Source organism: Myxocyprinus asiaticus, chromosome 5 (genome assembly GCF_019703515.2).
Source record: "Myxocyprinus asiaticus isolate MX2 ecotype Aquarium Trade chromosome 5, UBuf_Myxa_2, whole genome shotgun sequence".
Classification (NCBI taxonomy): Eukaryota; Metazoa; Chordata; class Actinopteri; order Cypriniformes; family Catostomidae; genus Myxocyprinus; species Myxocyprinus asiaticus.
Genome location: NC_059348.1, coordinates 33,426,392 through 33,439,755, shown reverse-complemented (window position 1 = coordinate 33,439,755; position 13,364 = coordinate 33,426,392). Strand labels below are relative to the sequence as shown.

Here is a 13,364-nt window from a genome sequence, read left to right as displayed (position 1 = left end):
CAACACTCACCATACATTTTTAAAACATTTTACTCCTGAAAGTAAAAGCCATGTACACAGTAGAAATTTAGATCATGCATATAAATATGTATAATTCAGAGTGACAAAGAGACTCCCAAGTATTTTTCAAATGAATCAGGTTAAATTCTTGAGCCTTAAAACCAAACATACGCAAAAACATTTTATTTAAAAATGTATAGGGCAAATTTGTCTATTTTAAAATTAAATAGTTTTGACTAGTTTTTGTTAGGGCAAAACAAATCTATCTAAATGTGAATGTTGTCAAAATGTTTAACTATGTATAAAAAGTGAAGGTAAAAGAAATGGAAATCCAACATCGACATTGATCATAGTCCAAAGGCCTATGGCCTAGCTATACGTCAAGTTAAAACACAGGACATGAGTTTGTGGACCATTATAATAAAACAAACAGTGATGGTGTCTATTGTGTCCTTTGTACATTAGGTGCTCCATTGAATTCATGGTTCCTATTCATCAATGATACAGAAACGTGGTCCTGGAATTTAGCTACATCTCCAAACAGAGTTGACCCCCAACTTCAGCAGAACTGTGGAGACAGATTTAATAGAGAGACTGTTAATCAAACAGCCTGATCTCATGAAATTTATGTGACATAGCAACATTTTTGCAAAATAAAATTACATGCTTCATTACACATTTTTTTTCTGCAGTTTCCCAGTGAAATGTCCAGCGGGGGGCCCAAAACCCAAAAGTGAGTGAAATGGTGTCGCAATTAGACAAGGTTTATAAGGTGAATAGGGCTGCAACTAACGATTATTTGATAATCGATTAATCTAACGATTATTAAAACAATTATTCGGCGATTATTGCAACGATTAATCATTAGCTCTTAACAGACTATTCAGCTTGTGCCCCGACTTAAAAGACTGAATTAAATGTGCTTACTAACAATAAAGAGGAAAAAATTGTCTTTTAAAAATACCTCTAAATGACTTTCACTGAATTAAAGGGGAAAAATACTTTTTATTAAGTGTAATTCAGTAAAGAAATTCACTGCAAAAAATCCTATTCTAATCAAGTGTTTTGTCTTGTTTTCCATTTAAAATTGTCTAAAAATCCTTAAAACAAGATACATTTACTTGAGATATTTAGACTTGCTTTAAGAGAATGTATCTTAAATATAAGTGAATTTTGTATAAAAGTGTATTTTTTCACCTGGTTATACTTCTGTGAGTGCAATAAAGACAAAATATACTTCTATTCAAGATCTATTCTCTAAAAGCAAGTCTAAATATCTTATTTGCTGCTTCTCAGGTGAATGCATTTTTTTTAAAGGATTTTTAGATATTTTAAAATATTTGTTTTTTAATATTATATTCAACATTCTCAGATAACAATTTTTTCTTCTGCAGTATAGCTCCTAAAGTAAATGTACATTGCTTTAAAGGAGTTTTAGATATTTATATTAGAAAACAAACCAAAACAAAATCAAAAACGTATTTTGTTGCAGTGTATAATGGGGCAAAGACTACCCTCTCTCACCTTTGTTCACTTCAATCCATCTTTAACAAACTATTTAAAAAACAAACTCTCTTATTAATAAAACTGCGTATTGCCAATTTTCTTCACAATAAGAAATGCACAGTGACATATATTATGATTAAATAAGTCACAAGCCATCATGTTATAATCTAGCTGCAGCAAGTGTGCGCTCGAGGGATGAGCATCCCCATGGACAGAGTGTGCATCAACCGGGTGCAGTTTCAATGTCTCCCCCTTAAATCAGGACATTCGCGCAACTCAGAGGCGGCGCTGACTGCACAGAGAAATGCCAGTTTCGGAGTTTGTAGTTATTTACATGATCTGCTTCTGTATTTGAACTTTAATAAAGCTAGAATGCATTAAATATAACTGTATTTAAGATGTAATGCCGGGGTATTTCCTTTAAAGACGCTCGACACGCAAGTTTTGCTCCAGCTCCACTTATTCCACAATGAGAGTGCTTCTATATTTACTTATTTGGTATTTTTGTATAATTCCCCTATATTTTGCAATCTACATCACCTGAAGCTGTGAAAGTTTAGAGTGCATCTGGACTGTAAGCTGTGTAATTATTCCTCTCCTCAGTCAGGTGTGAAATGCAATGCTGCTCTCGTGCATCATCATTAGAGTTTAATGTGATCTCATGTTACGTTAAATGACATCAAATGATTTTATTTGACAATGAAAATTTTGTAAGAATTTCTTTTTTTTTTTTTTTTGGTAACGTTGACTAATCATTTCAGCCCTAAAATTGAATTTAAGATGCCTGTGGTATGGCAGATAATATTAATTTTCCATTAGAGATGCCAAGTCATTATAACAGGGAGTTGTTAGTGAAGTTGCTGAAACAATAGTGTATCACAGAATGTCCTCTGGGTACAGTTGAAGTGTTGCTTTGACTTGAGCTTTGATTCTCATATGCACTATTCAGAAACGGGTAATACTGTGTACCCATAAATCCCTTTAAAAGATTTATAATGAGTAAACCGTACCTCCCTAACCTAAAACTTTAACTAAAACTAACCTATAGTGTTCCAAAAGCAAATGTGAGGTGAACAAAACAGACATCCTTACCATAAACCAACACCTAAACCTAACCATGTGTCCTAAAAGCAAATAAGACATGAAAAGCAACTTTTTTTTTTTTTTTTAAATCAACCACATCATTTAGTGTCACTTCTATGACAGTTTTGTCTCACGTGTCAGCTTGCATGCTTGGCAGGGCTGGAGCCTTGGTCTCCCGAGTCCAAAGTCTAACACTCTGTGAGGTGAGCTACCACAGAAGTGAATCACGTTGGAATAAGTGTGTAAATGTAAGTGGGTCTGTAATACAAGCGTTAAAATGTATTGTTTTTCAATTTATGCATTAGAGTAAAAATATGTTGAGATCATAACATAGCACAGAGTAATAGAGCTAACCATAAGTGTTTATAAAGTCATAACCAGCCGTTGTAGTCGTGATGTGTGAAAGTGTATAAAACGCACAGTTGCAGCTGCACCTCTAGTGTTACATTCAGCAGAAAACTGCGGCAAAATGTAGAACACCATATTAGGTTGTAATAAAAAATATAAAGGTTTTAAATAGCTCAATGGGCACAACAAAATAAGCAAAGAGTCAAATCAGGAAACCCATACCTTCCACCTATTTCCGCATTCATTGCAGAAGACGAATGTTGTCATCGGTTCATCAGCACTTCGAGTTTGAACCTAAAGAATGTTACATTTGTTTATAAAGTGTAAAAGTATTTCAAATGTGTGTAAAATTATAAGAAACTCGTATATGTTCTTTTAGATATTTATAAAGCATTGTGTACGATTACCTGGGTGTAGGTACAATTCTTCTTTTTGCATTTTCCGCAAGTGAACAGATCAGTCTGGGTGCCCCCCCCAGAAGTGGCCACCTGGTGGTCCCTGATGGCCTCTTTGGTCAGATTCTTACGCATCTCCTTCAGCTCATCACTTGCCATTTCCTGTTGGAAATTAGATTTTCACACTTTTACAACTGATCTATATGTGACTAATACAAACTTTGGAATCAACACAAAAATCAAGCAAAGTGACTGGGGGTAAATGTGTGGCACTGTTTATTCACCTCTGCTGTCATTTTTGCTATGCGGTCTGGGCTCACATTCCCACACAACACATTCCTTCTCAGGTTTGGGTTCTTTGCATCCTTAAGATTAGAGATTCTGCTTCGGACACGATTCTTGTATTTCATGTCAGTATTTTTGAATTCCAAGAAGATGCGTGCAAGTTGGTCAAGGCCATTTCTGTAAAATCTAAGATTGCACTGATGACTAATATACCTTTACATACACTAAAAATTAGATTTCACTCATTTAAATAACAAAAACTGCTTTAGGGTTGAAAAAGAAAAGGATATATTCTTCAATCTGAGCCCCAAGTTCATCACAGTCAGCCCCAATGGCAATGTGATCATCTAAAAAAAAATTTAAAAAAACCCATGAAGACAAAAGCATTTAACCACACAACAAAAACACAATGCAATAGTTCACCCAAAAATAAAAATTCTCTCATCATTTACTGACACTCCTGCCATCCCATATGTGTATAAATTTCTTTTTTTCTGCAGAACACAAACTAGGGCTGGGCGATATGGCCAAAAATATTATCACAATATTCTTTTTCATATTGTTCAATATCGATATTTATCACAATATACATTCACTTTTGCACATTTCTTTTTATTTCCAAGTTGGCAGAAGAAAAAAAAAAATCCTAAACAGTCAAAATAGTCTCTACAAAACTGCATTGGGGGCCCAAAGACAGCCAAAGCAGTGGGGTCTGAATGATCTTCTATCAAAATATTTTATAGAGTTTATCTATCGAGTGAAGTTGGATATGAATGTTAAAAGATCATCTGTTCATTTTGAAGCATAATGACAGCAGTCCAGTATCTGTCTGAATATTTTTTACATTCAAATTATATATTTTCATATTTATTTACATTCAGATCCCCCAGTATGGGGGCATAGAAGCCCTTGTGACTGAGGAATGATACTGTAATGGGGTTCAGGGGTATCCCCTATGAGAAAATTTGGAAAATGTAAAAGTCTAAATGGACCATTTTTATATTTTCATAAAAGTATGAAAGAATAGGCTACCAAATAGAAATTGTATTGTCTGTCCTTGTCCATGCCAGAGATTATGACATCTGATTAATTTTCACAAAATTAGAACAGAAATTTGTTTATTATTTAAGGCTCGTAACATGCTGTTTAATAAAGCTACATTTAAAAGAAAAAACATTATGGTCTAAAGGCGCTTTGGAACCGTTAACTCATGCCAGGTTCACACATCCTCTGTGAGCGGGGCGTCAGCAGCGCGTTTTCGTATCGGCGACCATATTAACAGATTACACCGTTCACACTGCAAGCGTGAGTCATAAGGTGATGTGTCCCAGAAGCGACAGTGAGCGGATAGTTACGGCGTTGAGTTTATTTTTGCCGTGCGACTCACGCTGAGCTCAGCGGCTCTGGGTGCAGTACAACACTAAAATAATCAGGAGATGGGGGCCTGGGTAGCTCAGCGAGTAAAGACGCTGACTACCACCGCTGGAGTCGTGAGTTCGAATCCAGGGCGTGCTGAGTGACTCCAGCCAGGTCTCCTAAGCAACCAAATTGGCCCGGTTGCTAGGGTGGGTAGAGTCACATGGGGTAACCTCCTCCTGGTCGCTATAATGTGGTTCGCTCTTGGTGGGGTGCGTGGATGCGTTACCGCGGAGACATAGTGCGTGTGGAGGCTTTATGCTATTCTCTGCGGTAACAAGCTCAACAAGCCACATGATAAGATGTGCGGACTGACGGTCTCAGATGCGGAGGCAACTGATATTCGTTCTCCGCCACCCTGATTGAGGCAAGTCAATACGCCACCACGAGGACTTAGAGCGCATTGGAAATTGGACATTCCAAATTGGGGAGAAAAGGGGAGAAAATAAATAATCAAGAGATTATGGAAAAGACCCAAAAGTAAATCAAAATTATTCAAACCGAACCTACAGTACACTACAATTAATAAATCTGCATGCAAGTAAACTCAATAAAATAACTTAAAGGAAAGAATTAATAAACTGCTGGACCTTTTGCCATTCTGTGTATATAGGTGTATTCTGTGTATATAGGTGTACAATATAGACAAAACATTAACCAATCACAAACAAGTTTGCTGAGAAAGATGAAGTGCATGACTACCCACTGTTGTCCTTGAAGCAGCAATAACCTCAGCTTATTATGACTTTAAAGAAAAAAATTGGCATAGGACCCCATAGATAACTTTATTTTCTGCACAGAGGCATTGCTGTTTCTCACGGAAGAGAATGGCCAATGCGACTGCCTCGCTCATGCCACGCTCATAGAGGATGTCAACCTGGCATTATGCGGCACCTCATCATGTCTACTCACCTGCGGGGAAAAGAGGCAACATGTGTGGAGTGTGACAGGGCATATATGAAGTGTGTTCAGTGCTACAGAAAAATATTCAAGAATACAGTGCAGAAAGCTCAGAGCTGGTGTACACAGCACTGTTGTTTTGTTGCACTGCTCACTAGAGATGATGAGAGGGCACATCCATCGTCATGAAGTCTTGTGGTCCAGATGGAATCAATTTGGTGTCTGGACCCAGACCGTGTAGCCTAATCATTAGCAAGGCAGCTAATGTTAGCAATCTCATACAGTCTGAGCAAGCCAAACTGCTCGCGTTTTAAGCAACATGCACCTGATCGTCTAGATGTAGAACATAGGCTAAATATCGAAAATTACACAAAAGCTTATCGATATTGTGGATTTTTTTATCACGATAAATAGATCATTTTATTGCCCAGCCCTAACACAAACTAAGATTTTTAGAAAAATATCTCAGCTCTATTGGTCCATTCAATGCAAGTGAATGGTGGCCTTAACTTTGAAGCTCAAAAAAATCACAAAGGCAGCATAAAAGTAATTCACACGACTCCAGTGTAAATCCATACACTATATGGCTAAAAGTATGAAACTGTTAACAATAAGTGTATCTGAAATAGCCAACCCCATTCATTAGAAGGCATGTCCACATACTTTTTGGCCATATAATGTACTACCAGTTTTTTTTATTTTTTATGGTTTGATTTTAGCCCATTCTTAAACTTTCTATCAAGCGTCAGTGTTTTGGCAGACTGAAACTTTTTTTCTTGAAATATTCCCTGCATTTGACACTATTCATTCAAGTTACAGAGTATGTGAACATTTCTATTTACGATTTCTATTTCGGCAAAATGACAGAATGAGTAAAGGGGGCTAAATACTTTGCAAGACACTGTAAGTTTAACTTAAATTAGATCAGAGAATTGCCAGCCATGACTTGCCTCCAGTTTGCAAAGCACTTGACAGCATTTCCCTGCACTTGATTCGGACCGAGTCAGATGTGCCTGGTGCTCGTGGGAAAGTGGCTATCAATGTGTTGGGTACAACATCGGCAGACTCACTCTTACTGCTAGAATTACTGCTCGAGCTGAGAGAGAGGACAAGAAACAGAGATATACAGAGCGACAGAGAAAGAAAGAGAAGAACATTACAGGGGGAGGGACAGATTGATCCATAAACCCTTATTTAGGTTTAGATTATGAATCTTTATAATAATCGTATAACCATTAATTCATTGACCAAGGTCACTGAGATACCTCTCCTCTCTGGGCTCTGGACTGGCCTGAGATGGTAAGACCTCCGGTGTTGTGCGTTCCTTCTTTTTCTCCTCAGAGTTCTTCTCCCCAGCAGGTTCATCTATGCATCAACACCACTCATTAGCCATTTCATCAGTTTAATATTATAAATGACCATAAATGGGCTTCACTCTTTGTAACTCAAATAACAATGCACTTTTCTTCTAAATCTACAAAGGTTCAACTTATAGTTCTACCAAAACAGAACATGAAGTTTCTGATTTAACACTGACACTACAATGTCACTACAGGTTTTTAAGAAAGACTTGTTTAAAAAACTTTTGTTGTTGTAATACCACTAACTGCCTGCAAGTGGTAGCAATTTCAGGTTTCCCTTTTGCAGTGTGTCAGGTTGTGAATTTTTCAGTCTGCAGGTAGCTGACTTGAGATTTCAAGCAGCGTCCTGCAGTGTGACATGCTACATTTATTAAGATTACTTTAAACACATTTTTTCTAATACTTATATATAATGCATTTATAAATTACAAACTGATATTCAATGAGAGACTTCAAGAAATACTTCTAAATTATCCACTGTCATACTATAGGACTAATAGAGGGGGAAATAGATAAAACATTATTAAACATGGTTAAAAACTTTTAAGTGGTGACCTATACCTGCAGAACATTAAATATGAATATGAACATCTAAAATATGTACCATTTCCCTTATTCATGCGTTTACATTTTTGTTTAAAATCTTGATCAGAAAAAATGACCTGGTTAATTGTCTGATATCCTTACCCAACAACTTCTTCCAGGACTTGATCAAGGACTTGGCTAGTGACGTCACTTCTTCGTCTGTGCTCTGCTTGCGGATGGCATTGACCGACATCCCAATCCGGGTGGACTGTTTTAGGGAAAGCAGATGAAATCTCTCGTCAATTCTAACAGACTTCGAAACCAAAAATAATCAGTGGAGAACAGGGTAAAAATACCTGCAGAAGCTCCAGGGTCATGGGAATATTCTTCAGCTCTTTTAGCAGATCCAGCGCCCCGGCCTAAAAGAAACATTTAATGACTAAATACATCTCATGATGATACTTGAAACAATTCAATGAAGTCTACGGGATATGCGATCCATGTGCATGTTTATACAGATTCCTATGGTAGTGTCTATGTGGCAGAACAACTAATTATCCTCACTTTACCTGACTTCACACAAACACAATATGGGGAAAACCTTTTTTTACAACCATATAACAAAAACCAGCACAGAATCACCGTTAAAGAGTGTTTATCGAGATTGTTGATATGCTGAGAGTGAGTTTGTAGCATTAGTGCCTCCTGCTGACTGACTCTCAGTTACAGCTGAAGTCAGAAGTTTACATACAACTTAGCCAGATACATTTAAACACACTTTTCACAATTCCTGACGTTTAATCGTAGAAATCATTCCCTGTTTTAGCTCAGTTAGGATCACTACTTTATTTTAAGAATGTGAAATGTCAGAATAATAGTAGAGATAATTATTTATTTCAGATTTGATCTCTTTCATCACATTGCCAGTGGGTCAGAAGTTTACATACAATTTGTCAGTATTTGGTAGCATTGCCTTTAAATTGTTTAAATTGGGTCAAACATTTTGGGTAGCCTTTCACAAGCTTCTCACAATAAGTTGCTGGAATTTTGTCCCATTCTTCCAGACAGAACTGATGTAACTGAATCAGGTTTGTAGGCTTCCTTGTTTTTTCAGTTCTGCCCACAAATTTTCGATCGGATTAAGATCAGGGCTTTGTGATGGCCACTCCAATACCTTGACTTTCTTGTCCTTAAGCCATTTTGCCACAACTTTGGGGGTATGCTTGGGGTCATTGTCCATTTGAAAAACCCATTTGCGACCGAGCTTTAACTTCCTGGTTGATTTGCACTGTACATAACAGATTTGTATTAGGTTTCCACTACGCATGTGTATGTGTGTATGTGTGTGCATGTACGTATGTGTATAATTATTTTTTGTTATTATCTATGTCTTGCTGCTGTTTTTGTATTGTTGTACACTGGAAGCTCCTGTCACCAAGACAAATTCCTTGTATGTGTAAGAATACTTGGCAATAAAGCTGATTATTCTTCTTCTTCTTCTGATGTCTTGAGATGTTGCTTCAATATATCCACATACTTTTCCTTCCTCATGATGCCATCTATTTTGTGAAGTGCACCAGTCTGTCCTGCAGCAAAGCACCCCCACAACATGATGCTGCCACCCCCATGCTTCACAGCTGGGATGGTGTTCTTCGGCTTGCAAGCCTCACCCTTTTTCCTCCAAACATAACGATGGTCATTATAGCCAAAGAGTTAAATTTTTGTTTCATCAGACCAGAGGATATTTCTCCAAAAAGCAAGATCTTTGTCCCCATGTGCACTTGCAAACTGTAATCTGGCTTTCTTATGGCAGTTTTGGAGCAGTGGCTTCTTCCTTGCTGAGCAGCCTTTAAGGTTATGTTGATATAGGACTCATTTTACTGTGGATATAGATACTTGTCTACCTGTTACCTCCAGCATCTTTACAAAGTCCTTTGCTGTTGTTCTGGGATTGATTTGCACTTTTCGCACCAAACTATGTTCATTTCCTGAGCGATATGATGGCTGTGTGGTCCCATGGTGTTTATTCTTGTGTACTATTGTTTGTACAGATGAAAGTAGTACCTTCAGGCGTTTGGAAATTGCTCCAAAGGATGAACCAGACTTGTGGAGATCCACCAATTTTTTTTTTCTGAGGTCTTGGCTGATTTCTTTTGATTTTCCCATGACATCAAGCAAAGAGGCACGGAGTTTGATGGTAGGCCTTAAAATACATCCCCAGATACACCTCCAGATACACCTCCAATTGACTCAATTAGCCTTTCAGAAGCTAATTGGCTAAATGCCTAAAGGCTTGACATAATTTTTTCTGGAATTTTCCAAGCTGCTTAAAGGCAAAGTAAACTTAGAGTATATAAACTTCTGACCCACTGGAATTGTGATATATTCAATTAAAAGTGAAACAATCTGTCTGTAAACAATTGTTGGAAAAATTACTCATGTCATGCACAAAGCAGATGTCATAAACGACTTACCAAAACTATAGTTTGCTAATATTAAATCTGTGGAGTGGTTAAAAATGAGTTTTAATGACTTCAACATGAGAGCATGTAAACTTCTGACTTCAACTGTATTTATCCGCGCTAACAGCAGCTAATGTTGCTCATTTCCCGCTAAACGGGCAAACAAAACAATATATTAAACTGTTACAGATTGCATTTATTTATGCATTTGACCAGTAAAATCATGCAGAAAACGGACCCCCAGTTTCTCCCTTAATGGTGAAAACACGCCGTTCTTCTCCATATATTTAGCTGTTAGCTCGCTATGTCTCAATGTAGCCTCGTCTAGTCCTAAACAGGGAATTCATTAATGACAAAACTCCTCACCCCATTTTTCTTCTGTGCCATTTTATCCATCTTCTTTGCGATCCTTATGATCTCTTCCTCTTCCTTCTTACCCATTATTGATGTATAGGGAAGAATGCGGTTTTTAAACGAGATTTAAATGTTAATTATCACCAAAAACACGCAGACAACACTGAGCCAGTGTGGAACGCAACAGCTCCGGCAGGAAGCCGTTTCTATGAAAAGCACAGACATCACTAATCGACCCACTGAACTGAAGTAATTTGTACATTCTAGTGAAACCAGACAATACATTGACAATATTGGGGACTCTTTAAATATAACGCCGCCAAGACTTAAATATTTGTAATTAAAGTATTTATTTGAACAATGTCTTTATTTTCTTTTTAATATTTTGCCTTATTATGGATTTTTGGATTTTTAATTTCCCTTGGAGTTTTTTTTTTTGTTGTTGCTCTTTTTGTTGTGTTCTTTTTGCATAATGTTTAATTATTATAAAGGAGGAAAGAAGGAAAAAAACAACAACAATTCATCAATCTCATCCATGTCCAGCCCAGACATCACTAATCAAGCTCAAGCATGAGAAAGGTGCATTAGGCGGGAAGCGTTCCTACTACTTTTCAAGTGTCAGAACTACTTAAAACTTACAGACAAGGCGTTCAAACGTTTGCATGTTGTTTTTAAAACCTTTTGAGGCGAGTATGTAGCGTCATGACAGTCATTTGTGTCGGAGCTATGTAACGAGATCCCAGCAACCTCTAATTTGAACACTAGAGAGCGCAAATGCTTGTTTTACTATCAACACCTACACACTAAAATGGCAGGCAGGACTTTGCGCCCAGCATCGTGAAGTGTTGTTGAACAGCTTGAATATCCACACATTCATGTTGGTAGGCTTGTCATTTCATCACCACAATCATCACAGGTGGGGGAGGGAATAGAAAGAAGATGCTCAATGTCTTAATAAAAAAAAAAAAAAAAAGAACATGGCAAGTGCACCACTTTAATTTCTAGTTTAAAAACCATCTTAAAATAGAATCATTTTTGTGATTTTGTGAACAAAAAAATGCAATCGTCATATTTTAGTTATAGCTTTTGGATTAATAAGTGAACACAATAAAAGCACACTTGCAAACATTCAGGCAACAGTCAAGTATATAGACAGGGTTGGGGAGTAACGGAATACATGTAACGGCATTACGTATTTAAAATAAGACCTTTGAAATTAGAACAAAAATCTAATTCTTGATGATATTTTTTTGTATTGTTTTTCAGTATAAATATAAAAAAAAATCAAAAATTATCTTGTTTTAGAAACAGCACTGCATAAGATATTTAGGTTTTTCAGAGAATGTATTTTTAACATGTGTATTTTGTCTTACTGTACTGGCAGAGTTTTTATAGTCAAAACAAGTGAAAAAATCTATCAGTGCTGAAGAAGTAATCCAAAGTATTTAGAATAAGTTACTGACCTTGAGTAATCTAACAGAATACGTTACAAATTACATTTTACAGCATGTATTCTGTAATCTGTAGTGGAATACATTTCAAAAGTAACCCTCCCAACCCTGAAAATAGAGGTAGATTTTTACGGAAAGGTTGAACTATGTGATTAGGACTAGGTTATTTTATATTTTAAATTTCATAAATGTATACAATTTATCAGTTCCAGTATTAACTTTATAGGGGAGACCAGGGCTATTTTTCAGACAGGGAAGTTGTCACAGGTGCCATATGTCAGAAACTTTGAGGTTTTGAGTCAAAAGGCCAAAAATACATAAATATGTGTTTTCTCAAGCTGTGTTTTTGTGCAGTATGTTGGTTTCAAACATCTAGTTCACAGTATGCCCCTTACTGGGGAATGTTGTCACAAAAGGTCAACATGTGTCATGGACTGTATCTTTTTTTCTGGGCAATAATGGTGAAGTTTTTTGTTTTGTTGTAGCCAAGACTTTAAGTTATGTAGCTATACTAAAATTGACTTTCAAAAATAAATCTAACTTGAGAAATATTCACTTGAGTGAAAAGTGTGATAACTAGCCCGGGTCGCCTTTGATTGAAAGACCACGGCTAGGTTAAATTCTGTTAACCGCTTGTCTGGCAAGTATTTATTCATTTAGCTAAATCACTTTTTAGATATTTTTAATTTATTTATTTTAAAACATAATTGACCTACTAATTTTTTTTTATTTTTATTTTTTATTTTTTTGTCATTGTAATGTTTTTTTGTCACTCTTTCACATTGCACCCTTGTTATTGCATAAAAATGCCATGTGTGCTTTGTAAACTCAACTTCCTGCTTGCGTGCAAGCATCTAATCCTTAGAGATGAAGCCAACGTGACTCCTCATCTAGTGAACTTGTCTTACATGAACAACTACTGTATATGAGCAACAATATCAGCAATTATTATTGCATGTTTTGATAATGAGGGTGAGAATATAGCCTATACAGCTCTAGAGCTCTCTTTTAAATCAACCAGTCATAAAGAGAGCAGGAGATGCACAGTCAAACAACACAAAATGCAGAAAGGCATTGAGTGTAACCGTTATGTCAAAACAAACTGTTTAAATCACCCCTAGACAACACTGTAAGGCTAATCACCACCTCATGCTGACAAGGAAATCCCATAAAAGTATCTGAGACAAGACAGGGAGCCCTGGGATTTCTGGAAATGGCTGAATAATCGTTCACACACACACATCCAGCAACAGATCTTTAAAAACAAATGAATAATAA

The 13,364-nt window shown here is 36.6% G+C and overlaps 1 protein-coding gene across 1 annotated transcript; it reads right to left on the bottom strand.

The window, feature by feature from the left end:
• Nucleotides 1-14: 14 nt before the first annotated feature.
• Nucleotides 15-10,840, bottom strand: LOC127440326 (transcription elongation factor A protein 1-like). The gene is made up of 10 exons (XM_051696854.1): nucleotides 10,648-10,840; nucleotides 8,176-8,238; nucleotides 7,982-8,087; nucleotides 7,199-7,298; nucleotides 6,884-7,029; nucleotides 3,908-3,964; nucleotides 3,617-3,771; nucleotides 3,345-3,494; nucleotides 3,160-3,231; nucleotides 15-568 (listed from the first exon to the last, which is right to left on the bottom strand). Exons 1-10 carry the CDS (start codon nucleotides 10,720-10,722, stop codon nucleotides 560-562), a joined length of 933 nt encoding a protein of 310 aa, XP_051552814.1. The 5' UTR covers nucleotides 10,723-10,840; the 3' UTR covers nucleotides 15-559.
• Nucleotides 10,841-13,364: the final 2,524 nt, after the last annotated feature.